This window comes from Lithobates pipiens, unplaced genomic scaffold (assembly GCF_037356315.1).
Source record: "Lithobates pipiens isolate NorthernLeopardFrog02 unplaced genomic scaffold, aLitPip1_a1.2 Scaffold_25, whole genome shotgun sequence".
NCBI classification, from domain to species: Eukaryota; Metazoa; Chordata; class Amphibia; order Anura; family Ranidae; genus Lithobates; species Lithobates pipiens.
The window spans coordinates 170,984,735-171,000,888 of NW_027507787.1; the positions used below are offsets into that span (position 1 = coordinate 170,984,735).

The following is a 16,154-nucleotide window of genomic DNA, read 5'->3' on the forward strand; positions in this document are numbered from 1 at the left end:
AGTATAAAGTTTGACAGGGTCCATAGGATTGTAACTAGGGGGGTAGTAAGTAAGGATGCCATACGTGATGTGATAGCTAGGTTCCACTATGCAGAGGAGAAAGGGCAAATAATGGAGAAACTAAGGGCAGAACCGGAGATCTCCTTTGAGGGTGCAGAGCTGCGAGTGTTCTCAGACCTAGCCCCGGAAACACTGAGGAGAAGGAGGCTCTTGAAACCTCTAACGGAAGCTATGAACGCTGCGAGAATCTTGGGGTCTTTCTTTTTTTGGTACGTCCTTCGCGCCCTCCTTGGTCACCCGAATGGGAAAGCCCCCTCTGGGTCGACATGCGTTAAACAATAGAATAGTTCTTAATGGTCTTGATTAATGTGATAACATATAATGTGAGGGGACTAAACACCAAAGAAAAAAGATACAAAATTAATAAAGAACTCCAATTTATGGGGGGAAATGTCATTTGCCTCCAAGAAACATACATTACTAGTAACTCAGGGATAAAAATGTCATCATCCCAATTCCCAATGTGGTTCTATGGAGACTCTCCCTCTGCGCACTCCAGAGGGATAGCCATTGGTTTTGACAAATCAGTAAGATTTGAAATAGAGGAACGACTGACGGACCCAGAGGGGAGATATTTATTTTTAAAGGGTAACCTGGGAAATATGCAATGTACCATTGTCAATGTATATGCACCAAATAGAAACCAAGAGAAATTTCTATTGAGAGTATTAAATAAACTGGAGGAATTTAGAAAGGGTATGGTAATTCTAGCAGGCGACCTAAACTGGTGTTTAGACCCGAAGTTGGACTCCTCGGGAGGGGGTACACGGGGGGCTGAACAGCGGTATAGAAAAATAAACAAAGCACTGATTAACGCCCAGCTCCAAGATGTTTGGAGAGTTAACCATCAGAAAGAACGGGATTACACCCACTTCTCCTCGGTCCATAAAACCTTCACAAGATTGGATTATATATTTGTAGGACAACAACTAATGGCTAATATAAAAAAATCAGAAATTAAATCAATCACCCTCTCCGATCATGCCCCGGTGAAAATCCAACTAGAAATACAGGGCCATATGGGGACAGGAAGTGCCTGGAAATTGAACGATTCTCTCATTCAAGACCAGGAAGTTAGTATAAAAATTCTGCAGGAATTAAAGGATTTTTATGAAGTAAACGACACAGGAGAATATTCAAAGGCTACTATCTGGGAGACACATAAGGCAGTCATTAGAGGGATGTTAATAGGAATTGGCGCAGGGAAGAAGAGAGTTAGGGAAAAGGAGAAGGCCCAGCTTTACAAAGAAATAGAGGATCTCGAACAAATGACTAGACCTAGAGGGCTTCAAGATACCCAGGAATTATTGAAGAAAAAAAGAGAGCTAGAAGAAGTATTAGAGCAAGAGAGGAGAACGGCTTTCCATAAAATAAATAGAGAGAGACACCTATGGGGGAATAGGTCAAGTAAGTGGTTAGCAAGAAGAGTAAAAGAACAGAAAAATAGGACCTATATACCGAAGATCAGAGACAAAAAGGGTGAGATGAAATTCGCTACACCGGAGATTGCAGAGAACTTCCACTTATATTTCAGCGCCTTATACAATATAGGTATAAGAAGGGAGGAAGGGGGGAAGAGGAAAGAAGCAATCAGGGAATATCTAGAAAAGCTTGACCTTCCAATAATCACATGGGACGAGAGGCAGGAATTAGAGGCCCCGATTTCAGGTATGGAAGTGGAAAAGGCAATCAAAGACACAGCTTTAGGGGGAAGCCTGGGCCCCGACGGTTACTCTATTTTATACTACAAGAAATTTCAAAATTTTTTGGCACCTAAACTATGTGAATATTTCAATGAGGTAGGGGACGGGGGGGCCTTTCGTGAAGAGGCCCTGCTCGCCCATATCACATTGATTTTAAAGGAAGGTAAAGACCCCGCAGCATTGGAAAGCTATAGGCCGATATCATTGTTGAATACGGACGTGAAAATCTATGCGAAAATTTTGGCCGAGCGATTGAAAACCCTCCTCCCCGAGTGGATTCATACCGATCAGGTGGGATTCGTTCGGGGAGGAGAAGGGAGAGACAACTCTTTGAAATCAATTATGTTGATACAAGAAACATCTAGAAGAGAGACTCCCACCCTGTTATTGTCGGTGGATGCCGAGAAAGCCTTTGACAGAACAGATTGGGAGTTCATAAATGAGACCTTAGAACACATGGGCTTGGGCGATGAATGATGAAGTGGGTTAAAGCGCTTTACAATAAACCGACAGCAAAGATTAAGGTGAATGGCTCCCTGTCCCGCCCCCTTGAATTGTTCAACGGGACGAGACAGGGATGCCCTCTATCCCCGATTCTCTTCGTGATTGCCTTGGAGCCGTTACTGGCAGCGATCCGGGGAAATCGGGATCTACGGGGAATCAAGATGGGAGGAAGAGAGTATAAGGGCTCTGCATTTGCAGACGATCTGCTATTATATATCACACACCCCAGAATATCGATCCCGGCGGCAGTGAAGAAAATGGAACAGTACGGTCGACTATCAAATTTCAAAGTTAATTTATCCAAAACAGAAATATTAAATCTAAACATATTGGAAGTGGAGCAAAGAGACTTAGCTGCTAGTTTACCTTTTAGATGGAGTGGAGGGGAACTGAGCTATCTGGGGATAAAATTAACAGCAAAAAGGGCGAATTTATTTGAAGCCAATTATATTCCTCTGCTCAATAAAATTAAAGCCCAATTGAAAAACATGAAACACAAAGGAATATCCTGGATAGGAAGAGTGAATGTAATAAAAATGTTCATATTACCTACAGTACTATATACATTTCAAATGATCCCCATCCCCCTCCCGGGAAGCTTTTTTAGAAAATTAAAATCTTTAGTCCTCACATATATATGGCACCCAAAAAAAGCACGTTTTGCACACAAGGTCCTTGCGAGGGAAAAGGAAGAAGGAGGAGTGGGTCTCCCAGACTTCAACAAATATTATGAGGCTACAATGCTATCTAGGATAGCAGATTGGATACATAATTTAAAGGAGAAGAGCTGGGCGGAGCTTGAAACAAGATTAAGTGGGACGGACTTAGCTAAAATGATTTGGATACCGGCCCAGGTGCGGAACCTAGGAACAGGCACTAGTATAATCACAAGACACACACTCAGAATATGGGATAAAATAAATAAGTTACACAATTGGACATATAATTCTCCACTTATGTCACTACTTGACACAAAATACTTTTTACCAGGATTGGAAGAGTGGTTGTATTACAGTAGATGGGCACAGAAAGTAGAAATTACATTAGGAGAGGTGATTAAAGGGAATAGGATTGTAACGTATAGGGAAATCACACAAGAATGGGGACACAGAACATTAGACAGATGGAGATATATCCAAATAGTACATTTTACACAAGGGCTCCCACAGCCTCTACGAGGAATGAAGGAGTTAAGGCCATTAGAAAAATTATTTAAAGATGCACACTGTATAGTGAAAAGGGTTTCCAAATTATATAAAATATTACGAGGTGAGGGTGAGGGGGAGCTACCTGAATATGTAAGGAAATGGGAAGGGGAATTGGGGACACTTAGAAATGATGAACACAGAAGGAAAATATTGAAAATGACATACGCACTAGCTAAAGACTCACGAACCCATGAAATGGCATATAAATTAATAGCAAGATGGTACATGACACCCACTAGAATGCAGAAGCTAAGAGCCGGAGAGGAATCGATGTGTTGGAGGGAATGTAAGGAACAAGGATCGTTTAAACATATATGGTGGGATTGCCCGAAAATAAGACCTTTCTGGGATAAGATAATTCAAAATATTTTTCTGATAACCGGAAGGAGGATTAGGACATGTCCATGGGCTTGTCTGTTCCACGACACAGACATGGGAGTAAAGCAGTACAAAGCTACACTTGTCCCTTATCTTTTGAATGCAGCCAAAGCCTTAATACCAAATCATTGGGGAGACCCGCAGGAGCCGACAATTCTGGAGTGGGTGAAGAGGGTGGAGCAGATTAGGCGGATCGAAGATTCGATCATTAAAACCCAGGAGATAGAAAATGAAATCCAAGGAAAGTGGCAAAAATGGCTGACATTCTTAGAGAGTGGGAACTGACATGTCTGATTAGTAGGAGAAGGTGACAAGGAGGAGGACGAAGGACATAGGAGGAGATGGGGGGGCACTTCTCTTCCTTTTTTTTTAATTTTTTTAATTTTTATTTTTTTCTTGCCCAAGGGGGGAGGAGGGGGGTTTGGGGGTTTTAAATGTATTTTTTAAAAGGAGAGGCGGAAGCAGTTTAAAAGGTCTGTGAAATATATTATAAAATATTCTCATCCGCAAGAATTGTAAAAACATGTTTGAATACTGTAGTAAAAAGATAAATAAAGAATATATAAAAAAAAAAACAACAGGGATCCCAGAAAGGTTTAAAGCATGCTCTTCTTGCTCCTCCTCATCCACCCCGGCACCATCCTCCTCTGACTCCTCTTCAGACTCCTGTTGTTGACTTGTCTCAGATAGAGTAGCCCCCCCTGGGAATTCATCCAGCATTGCGACTTCCTCATCTTCCCGCTCCTGCTCCTCCACAGCTTGATCAATGACACGACGCAATGCACGCTCCATAAAGAAGGCATAAGGTATCATGTCACTGATGGCGCCATGGCTGCGACTGACCAGTTTGGTGATCTCCTCAAATGGGCGCAGAAGTCTGCATGCGTCGCGCATGAGCAGCCACTGGCGCGGTGAAAAAAAACCCAGCTCCCCAGAACCTGTTCTGCCGCAGAGTTCATACAGGTAGACGTTAACTGCACGTTTCTGCTGGAGCAGCCTATCAAGCATATAGAAGGTTGAGTTCCATCACGTCCGGCAATCGCAAATAAGACGTCTGACTGGCAGATTGTGTCGCCGCTGAATGTCAGCAAGGCGAGCCATGGCCGTGTAAGATCTTCTGAAATGGGCCGAGATTTTCCTTGCCTGCGGCAAGATGTCCTGGACCCCAGGGTATTTGACAACAAATTGCTGCACGACCAAGTTTAAGACGTGTGCCATGCATGGCACGTGCGTGATTTTGCCCTGTTTCAATGCGCTAAGCAGATTGGCACCGTTGTCACACACCACTTTACCAACTGTCAAATTGAGCGGTGTTAGCCACTGATCTGCCGGGCCAGTGTGGCTCTTGGCTTCCAGGCACAACAGATGCAGCACGGCATGGCAACATCTCACCTGGCATGTCGAATAGGTTCTGGGGAGCTTGGGCGGCGCAGCGGAAGAGACGCTAGCAGCGGAAAAGGGGAGTCAGCCGAGGAGGAGAGGGAGGAGGATGGAGTAGGAGGAGGAGGAGAAGAAGGGCCAGGCCTACATGCAATCCATGGCGGTAAAACCAAATCTACACGGGTGCCATGGGTTACATGCTTGACGGCCGTCAGAAGGTTCACCCAGTGGGCAGTAAAAGTGATATACCTTCCCTGCCCGTGTTTGCTAGACCACGTGTCTGTGGTCAGATGTATCTTGGCACCGAAACTGTGTGCCAGAGATACATTCACTTGCCGCTGAACATGGCCATATAGCTCTGGGATGCCCTTCTGTGAGAAATACTTCCTTCCTGGGACCTTCCATTGTGGTGTTCCAATGGCCACAAATTTGCGAAAGGCCTCCAAGTCCACCAGTTTATATGGCAGTAGTTGGCGGGCTATGAGTTCTGACAAGCCAGCCGTCAACCGTTGGGCAAGAGGGTTATCCGGTGTCATAATTTTTTTACGCTCGAACATTAGGCCCACGGAAGCCTGCCTTTTTGCAGAAAAACGTGAGCTTGGCGTGATGGAAGGTGGAGTGGAGGACAATTGTGAGGAGAGAGAAGAAGGAGAAGTAGAAGACGAGGCTGGACGGTGAGAGCCTGGAGTGTGGCTTTGTGTGTTCCGTTGCTCCCACTGGGCTCGGTGATGGCTGCTCATGTGCCTTCTTAAGGAGGTCGTCCCTAGGTGAGTGTTGGGCTTACCGCGACTAATGCGTTGACTGCAAAGATTGCAGATGGCAACGCTATTGTCAGCAGCGGACACGTTAAAAAAAGCCCACACTGCGGAGCCATGTGCCGGTGTCCTGGGAGCGCCAGATGTGACCGTACATGGTCGATGACTCGCTACTGATACATTAGCAGTCTGCTTTGTCCCTCCTGTGCAATGTAAGTTATTCCTGTTTCTCCTCCCTATCTGCTGGTCCATATCTCACTCTGAACTCCCCTCCTCTTCCTCTCTTGTGGGCACCCATGTGACATCACTAGACACGTCATCATCGACGTCACCTTCCCCACCGCTATAAGTAGAGATCTTGGAGTAGGCAGCAACACCGGGGACCAACCTCCTCCTTGGGCTGATCTGGGTACTGTCGTCAGACTGCTGAGTAGCGGTTGTTGCTACCTCCTCTTCCTGATCCAATACCAAGAGTGGCTGCGCATCAGAAATGTCTTGATATGGATCGGAAAATAATTCCTGTGACTCAAGCGGAAGGTATGTGGTGGTGGTGGTGTTGTTGTTGGTAGTGTCTTTGGGGGTGCACATAGCAGAGAGTGAAGAAGAGGGTGCAGATCGAGAGGATGAAGAGGGTGCAGAAGAGTAAGGCTGAGTGAGCCACTCAACCAAGTCTGGTGCGTCCTTTAAATGAATTGAACGCACCTTCTGCAACTTCCCACTTTGGCTCAAGCCTGTTGCTCCTGCCCTACCCCTACCACCCCTGCGGAAGGGCCTGCCTCTTCCTCTGCCTGTCATTTTTTAAATGACCCTGTGACAAAACTCTCAGTCCCTATACTGATGAAGGACTGCTGCAGTATAGGGCAGCGGTCAGCAGTAGTGCCCCTCAACCCTATGTATTGTGGACCTATACCAGTCCTTATAGAATAGCAGACTGTACCTCACTCAACCCTATGTACTATAGCACCCTACACCAGGTTACCAGTCCTTATAAAGAACCTTTGTGAAACAAGTAGGTTGTGTGTGACTGATTAGCAGACTGCAGCAGAAGGGCAGCAGTCAAGTATAATATTCTTTCTATATTTGGAAGAAAGAATATTATACGTGTACAAGCCTATTACCATACCACTGATACCAGTCCTGAAAAGAACCTTTGTGGACCTAATACAGGAACAGCTACTGATTAAACTGACCCTCACTGCCTCACACACTGCTTCCTGCCTGTCTCTATATAAACTGACAAAACAGAAGCTACTGGAACAATAACTGGAATAGCACTTTTGTGGACCTGATAGTAACAGCTAATGACTAAACTGACTGTCCCTGCAGCACACACCGTCCTGTCCCTTTCTCTAAACTGACAAAAGACACTCAGGCTGCTGCAACAATCACTAGCACAGCACTGCCTCAAACCTATATCCTGAACTACACCTAACACCTATACCAGTCCTGAAAAGAACTTTTGTGTACCAAATAGCTAGCGATTTGGGTCACTGCAATCTCCCCCTGCTCCACACAGCAACCTCTCCCTATAGTGACAGAAGAAAGAATGTAAAATGGCCGCAGGAACGGGTCTATTTATAAGTTATGGGGAATGTCCAAGTGTCCATGTGCTGTAATGTCTAAATTGGCTGTCCTGTACCCCATGATGGATGTGTCATCATAGGTCAAAGTTCTTTTACACAGTAAAAACACGGAAGTCCGCCGGGCGAACGGCGGCAATAGTCCGCTGATCGGGCGGACCGCAAACAGCCGAAATTCGCAGCGAAACGACCGCCGGGCGAACCATTCGGCCATCACTAGTCTCTGTGTTCCATCTTAAAATTAAATTTGCATTGTTTCGAAAATATATGAGCTACTCCCTTTGTTTTGTTTTCAGCATTAGCCAAATAAAAAACTGGAAAGTGTGCATGTAAAAACGAGGGGGCGTCAGCATTATGATAACTCACAGGCAGGGGGCACTCTGTCATGGCTCTGGCTGGCTCTGTCACAGTGTGTCACATAACATGGCTGCGGGGTGCTGATTTTGTTAACTTCTGACCAATAAGTGCTGCTGCCTGTGAGTTCTGATACCATCCATTATGCCGGAGAGACAGACACAGTGCAATGTAGTCTATTCAGACACCCCCCAAAGCATACCTGTGTTGAAGCCTTGAAGGCACTGGCAGCCCCACGATTGGATCTCTCTTTTCTCTATTCCTGCTGCTGGACATTATCAGCTGAGCTCAGTTGCCTCTTTCTACTCGGTGCCGCCTCCACCGGCCTCACACCCTCTCAGGTCTCACTCTCCGGGCCCCGGCTACTACTGGGTGGGGAGCGGAGGAAAATTACTCTGCTGGGGAAGGCAAGGAGATAAGCAGGCAGAGCTGGCCGGGATTTGAGCCAAGGCAGAAGAACATGTGAGCCGAAAACTAATGAAATAGTCCATCCGCTCTGACCAGCACATCATCATAAGAAAGGGGCACAGATAATGGAAAACATACACCCCCTAAGCTAGTAGGAGCAGGGGTGTGTAATTCAGATTTTTCTTTTTATTCTGCACTGACTGTCTTTGAAAATTTCCCCAGCTCCTGTTGAAGTCAAATCTGGGGACAAAACCAGGGACAGACTTGGTCCGGGGACAGTGTCCTCAATCCGGGGACTCTCCCCTGAAACTGGGGACATTTGGTCACCCTAATCTAGGTGGGAGGTTATCCTTAATTCTCCTGTATTTAGCTGTACCCCAATGTAAGGGAGGTGGGCTTGTAGGGGATGTTTAGCTGAACCCTGTTGTGTGGGTGCTGTTTCCATGTCAGATTCGTGTGTAATGAGCTTCAGGTCCAGCAGCAGACGTTCACCTTCTTGAAAGCTATGAAATGCATGTTGTTTACCTTTATAAGTAAATTTCAGGGCAAATGGAAGGGCTCAACGGTATTTTATGTCTTTCTTGGTGAGTGCTACCAAGAGGGGTTTCAGTGATTGTCTCTTTTTGGATGGTGTATGGGGAAATGTCTGCAAATATTTGGATGACTGTCCCTTGATACTGAATCTGTTGCTGTTGGCGAGATCGCTTCATCACTTCTTTCTTGATAGAATAAAAATGCGGTTTTACTACAATGTCTCTTGTGGATCCATCCTTCCTTGGGGGGCCAAGGGACCTGTCTAGTTCCAATTTATGAGCTGGAACCGAAGGGATCAAGGATTTGATAATATCTTGAACCGTTGCTTGTACATCAGCGATTGTTTCTGGTAATCCTCTGATCCAAAAATCATCTCTCCTTGATCGATTTCCAAGGTAATCGGTCCGAGCTTGAGGAATTTCAAGCTGTTCTTGCATAAACTGCAAATGTTCAGTATTCTATATGTTCAATCCTATTTCCCAGGTTCTGAAAATCTGCCCTTAACTCCCCTGTAATTCTGTCAGCATTTTGGGTTAAGCCTCTGTCCAGCAATTCAGAGATTCTAGCAAACAAATCAGTCACATTAAAGGTTACCTGCACTGTTTGTACTGTTATAGAGTCAGGGTGAATGGGGTTAACATCCATTGAAGACATACGGTACCCATTAGTTCCAGTGCGTTATATTAGGGTTACTGTGTTTTCAGGAGATGGTATGGCAAAAGAGGGAACTAAGTTTGGTAATAGCAGAGGGTTGCAGGGTTAATAATTTGCCTGCCTTCTGGGGAGATTTCAGCCATTGACTGAGCTCTTATCTGAGAAGTGGTCTCCATTTAGAAAAAGTCCAGTTTTTCAGAGGACTCAAAGAAAAGGTTTTGGGGCTTTTTTTAAACCTATTTAGCATAGAGAGGTGCCCCAGGGTCTCTGCTACCTTTTACCGTTATTCAGGGAACTTCGGGTAGCCTCTATCATTTCTGTATGGCCAGTGCTGAGCGGAGCTTTGGTCCTATGCTGCCATCCACAGAGCCTCCACGCATGCGCCTCTGGGACAAAAATGTTATATATAAAAAAAAAATGTTATACAAACAAAAAAAAAAAAAAGAAAGACATTGGAGAAGATTTTAACCTTTCTGTACTCTATCCAAAGCTATAAGGATAAAGTTTGGATACAGCTATCCTTTAAAGCTGATGTTTAATCTGATTATATTTTGCCTTCCCTGGTTTCTCCCTTCCCCCTCTATATTATGCAAAATACATTTTTGAGTAAAATCTGTTTTTATTGCATACCTTATTTTGGACCCAAAGACATCATCACTGGGTCTCTGTGCTTCTCTATGCAATGCATTATTGCTGCCTGGAATTCCCCTGCTCCCCCTACACACATGCTTCTAATGGGAGATTCATCCTCTTCATTTGTCCTGGTGGCCATTGCCACTTCGGAAAAAATTGTGATGGGAAATACAAAGTTTTATGGATGCCACCAGACCAGGATTATGGTGGAAAGCTTGCAGTGAAAGTTGTGACAACTGAGAAGGGATTTCCTTTCACTTCCTGATGTGTCTCCAGAACAAGAAGTAAGAGAAATCTCCCCTCCAAGTAGGAGACAGCAGAAGTATAACAAGCTTCACAAGTGTTTTATATTACTCCCTAAAACTAAAGTGTACCTATAACCAAATGGTAGGTTTTTAAAGCAAATAACCCATCTAAAAGCACAGAATAATAATATATACATTGAACATTACACTTGTGTCTTATGTTAATGTATACTATATGGCCAAAGTTTGTGAATACTTGACCAGTACTCATATGAGATTGTTTGATCTAGTATCAAATCCATGGACATTAACACTGAATTGGCCAAATCCTACCCCATTTGCTGCTATAGTAGCCTCCACTCTTTTGGGAATGTTTTCCATACCATTTTGGGGTGTCTATGAGAATGAGTGCTCATTCAGCCAAAAGAGCATTTGTGAGGTCAGGTACTGATGTTGGATGGGAAGATTTGGCTCACAATCGTCATCTCACATATGTTCAGTAGGGTCAAGGTGGCCTTCACCAAACTGGTACCACAAAGTTGGAAGAGCACATTTGTCTAAAACAGTGTTCTTCAAACTGCGGACTGTGGCCCGATGTGGCCCTTTGCTTGCTTTTATCAGGGAATTGGGACATGATTCCACCCAATGTCAGCAACAGTGGGGCATAGTTCCTACCACTGACACCAACAATGAGGCACTATTCATCCCTCTGATGCCAATAATGGGGCACTTCTACTTCTACTGACACCAATGATGGGACACTATTCCTCCCACAGATACAAATAATAGGGCACTATTCAACCCTCTGATGCCAATAATGGGGCACTTCTCCTTCCACTGATACCAATGATGGGGCACTATTCCTTCCACTGACATACACCAATGATGGGACACTATTCCTCCCACAGATACAAATGATAGGGCACTATTCAACCCTCTGATGCCAATAATGGGGCACTTCTCCTTCCACTGATACCAATAATGGGGCACTATTACTTCCACTAATACCAATCATGGGACACTATTCCTCCCACTGATACCAATGATGGGGCACTATTCCTTCCACTGACAACAATGATGGGGTATTGTTTACTCCCACTGATGCCAAGCTATTTTTTTCCTCCGCTGGCCAATGTCTGGCCCCCCTAAAGTTTAAAGGACAGTTCACTGGCCCTTTGTTTAGAAAGTTTGGAGACCCCTGGTCTAAAATGTCTTTGTATGTTCTAGTATTAACAGAAACCTTCACTGGAAACATTTGACACAATTTTGCATTTGTGAAAGATAAATATAAAATATAAATCCACTTAATGAAACCTCTTTTGTGTTCCTTACTACAGATTAATCTTCTTTCCATCTGATCCTGTGCCATCCGAGTCATGCCCTTCTCCATCTACCAGGTATGCCTGTTCTGATGTCTTCATTTGCTTGTTGTAGTTTGAGTTTCTCAGTTCTGCTCAGAACTGACTTCTGATATGGACCTAAGATTGGCATTGTACTCAATGGCCAAGCACCCCTGATATGGGGAGATAATATAAAGTTTTAATATAGGTTGTGAATGTGCTATATGTTATTCATTTTGGAGAGTCTTTGCCTTCTGTTGCCTACCAATATTGACAGAATTTTAAGAATCATTAAGGTCCATCTGTAAAGGCTGGAATGGAGAAAGAGCTGTGGTCCTGTGCAAAATGTCTTTGTATGTTCTCTAATCCTCATCCTTTATGTGATAGACCAACAAAAAGTGGCACATAATTGTGAAGTGGAGGCAAAATGATAAATGGTTTTCATTTTTTTTATATAAATACATATCTGAAAAGTGTGGCATGCACTTGTATTCAGCCCCCTTTACTCTGGTACCCCTAAATAAAATCTAGTCAAACCTATTTCCTTCAGAAGTTACCTAATTTCGTAAATAGAGTTTGCCTGTGTGTAATTTAATCTCAGTATAAATTCAGCTGTTTTGTGAAGCCCTCAGAGGTTTGTTAGAGAACCTTAGTGAGAAAACAGCATCATGAAGATCAAGGAACACACCTGACTGGTCAGGGATAAGGTTGTGGAGAAGTTTAAAGCAGGGTTATGTTATAAAAAAAAAGTATCCCAAGCTTTGAACATCTCATGGAGCACTGTTTAATCCATCATCTGAAAATCAAAAGAATATGGCACAACTGCAAATCTTCCAACACATGGCCATCCACCTAAACTGACAGGCAGGGCAAGGAGAGCATTAATAAGAGAAGCAGCTGAAAGGCTCATGGTAACTCTGGAGGAACTGCAGAGATCCACAGCTCAGGTGGGAGAATCTGTCCACAGGACAACTATTAGTCATCCACTCCACAAATCTGGCCTTTATGGAAGAGTGGCGAGAAGAAAGCCATTGTTGAAAGAAAGCCATATGAAGCCCTGTTTGCAGTTTGTGGGAAGCCATGTGGGGAACACAGAAAACATGTAGAAGAAGGTGCTCTGGTCAGATGAGACCAAAACTGAACTTTTTGGTCTAAAAGCAAAATGCTTTGTGTGGCGGAAAACTAACACTGCACATCACGCTGAACACACCATCCCCACCGTGAAACATGGTGGTGGCAGCATCATGTTGTGGGGATGCTTTTCTTCAGCAGGGACTGGGAAGCCGGTCATAGTTGATGGGAAGATGGATGGAGCCAAATACGGGGCAATCTTAGAAGAAAACCTGTTAAGCCGCGTACACACAATCGGATTTTCCATCGGGAAATGTGTGATGACAAAGATGCTGGCAGAAAATCCGACTGTTTGTACGCTCCATCGGAAAATTGTTGGATTTTCCGCAGACATATGTTGGATGGCAGGCATTAAAATTTTCCGCAGACAAATGTCTGTTGTCGGATTTTCCGAGCATGTGTACAAAAATTCAAAGTACAAACACACGGAAGCAAGGATGAGCCAGAAGCGGTCGGTCTTGTAAATGTAAACTAGCGTTCGTAATGGAGAATTAACATTCATGATGTGGCAAATTATTATTATTTTTTTTTCTTTTTGGGCAAGTTGCCACAACGCCATTATCCTGTCGTTTTTAAGATCAAATAAATAACTATGTTGGTGTCCCTTGTCAATTTTACATTGTATTTTTTTAACTGTAACTGCCTAATCCCAAACTGTCATTTGAAATAAAACACATAGCCAAGTATTATTCCACACATTTTTTTTTTTATTGTGCATTAAAAAAAGAAAAAAAAGAAAATTAGACATGCTATCTGCCAATATAACGTAACCAAAAAGTGCATTTTATGCATCCAAAAATATAACAAATCAAATCATTATTATGCAACCAAAAAATAAAATAAAAGCCTCATGCATGTGTCCTGCTTCTTAAAATAAAGGATCAGCAATGCCAAGACTTGGTAAAAGCAGAGGTCTGTCATCCAGAGATAATGCTGAAAATTATCTGGATTATTCTCCTGGAGCTCCCGCAGCAAAGGCATGTGACATAATTTGTCACAATTAAAAAAGCAACCAATATTTGGTCCAAGAAATCCTCCTCCTCCTGTTCCTGGACTGGATTTGGGTCAAAGTAATAACTCCAAGGCCAATAATAAATAACAGATTCTCAGATTGTGAACATGTCTGGTTGATGAACGGCCGTTCAGAAATGAACTGAAAAGCACAAAATAAAAAGCGTGAATCAACACTCACCAAACTTCTACTAACAGGAAATTAGCAGTAGGAGCCCAAAGGGTGGCGATAAAGAACTGAAAAACCACATAGTACGTCACTACGTTCGTGTTTGTTGGCCGACAATTCCTTGCCATTTGTATGCAAGACAAAATCCAGGCACACGCCTTCAGACAAAAGTCAGAGGTTTTGTCTGCGGAAAATCCTATTGTGTGTAGAGACTTGAGACTGGGGCAGAGGTTCACCTTCCACCAGGACAATGACCCTAAACATACAACCAGAGCTACAATGGAATGGTTTAGAACAAAGCATATTCATGTGTTAAGCCTCGTACACAAGCTTAGTTTTTTTTAGATGACTGAATATCCGTTTTTTGTGGCATACTAGTCTCATGTCGAAAGGGGGTTATTTACTAAAAGCAAATCCACGTTGCACAACAAGTGCACTGCAAGTGCACTTGTCAGTGCAGTTGCTGTAGATCCAAGGGAGACATGCAGGGAAAATAAAAAACAGCATTTTAGGTTGCACATGATTGGATGATAAAATAAGCTGAGCTTCCCCTCATATCAATTTAGTAAATTAACCCCTATGGGTATAGCACATTTTAAAATGTCCTTTTTTATATGCTTGTTACATTTTAAAATGGACCAAAACCATAGTTTTGACCAAATCACCTGTATTTGCTATAGCGTATCTATACTGTATAGGCTCTTTCACACTGGTGACTGGGGGGCGGGGCAGTAAAAAGAGGCAGCTGAGCTGTGGTGTTAGCACACCCTGGCCACCCACCAGAATTCTAACTACAGCTTGACAGGGCTGTACACATGCCACAGCCGAGGTGCTTTCCTTTGTTGCTGCGACAATTTTAATTTGGCTACAGCACCGACAGTCAAACTTGCCCACTGAAATCAAGGTGACTGCACCATGTGAGCATGAGGGGACAATAAAGGATACATATAATTGATTGCCTGGCCCCCTCCTTCCCTTTTTTATTTTTTTATTTTTATTGTTTATTTTTATTCAATACAAATAATCTTTAAAACATACAGAATGTCGTTTCAAGAAGTCTCATATTTGCCATTATTAACAAACATTCTTAGCCCTTGTACACACGGTCGGAGATTCCGACAACCAAATCCGTCGGATTTTGTCCGTTGGATTTTGTCCGACGGATTTTGTCCGAAACTGTTGCATACACACGGTCGGACAAAGTTGTCGGAAAATCTGATCGTTCAGAACGTGATGACATTATTTAGTTACGACGGAACTACGTTCAGGCTAGTAGCCAATAGCTTTGATGTAGGAATTTGATCTGAGCATGCGTGGCACTTTGTCCGATCGGAATTCTGTACACATGATCGGAGTATGTCCGATCGGAGCATTTTGTCAGAAAATTTTACCAACAAGTTGGAAAACTTGGTCCGTCGGATACTCCGATGGAAACAGTCGAATGGAGACCACACACAGTCGGAATATCCGACAAAACGGTCCGATCGGACACATTCCGTCGGGATCTACGACCGTGTGTACAAGGGCTTATACACGATGTTTATATAATTCACTCCCCCTCCCTTTTTTTTTCTTTCCCTTCCTTTCCTCTTCTCTCCCCTTCCCTTTCTTTTCTTTTGCTGTTTCCCCAGGACCATACAGTTTGTTTAATCTATATAGCTATCTCCTACCCAGCGGCATTCATTCTTTGAAGCCAGTGGTTCCATATTTTAACGACAAGAAACAAAAGAAAAGAAAAAGTGGGCTGTGCTAAAAAATGTGATGAAGTATTATATCAATAAAGAAATACTTTAAACATGAACACTGTGAGAAACAGAAAAAATTAATTGATAATAATCTCCCAATATTGAAAAATGTGCAAAAAACAGTATTATATATGCCTACTCTCCCCAATATTAAAGAAAAAAGTTTAAAAATATATATATGTAATAATAATTGATAAATTATTTCCCAAATATTGCAAAGGAAGATTATACAAATGAACGTGTAAAAAATGTGCAAAAAGCTCATACACATATAAACCCAAAAATCTAATCTGAACACAAACACCCAAAAATGTGTAAACAATAAATTCCAAGTGAGGAAATTAAATAAAAGAATCCATCAA

General features: G+C 43.1%; 1 protein-coding gene across 1 annotated transcript in view; it reads left to right on the plus strand.

Annotated features, from left to right (window-relative positions):
* Window positions 1-16,154, plus strand: part of LOC143929798 (ovostatin-like) — a 214,208-nt gene that overhangs the window by 20,585 nt on the left and 177,469 nt on the right. The window contains exon 2 of the mRNA XM_077453774.1: window positions 11,734-11,793. Coding sequence (XP_077309900.1) covers window positions 11,734-11,793 — 60 coding nt within the window. The remainder of the gene's footprint in view (window positions 1-11,733; window positions 11,794-16,154) is intronic.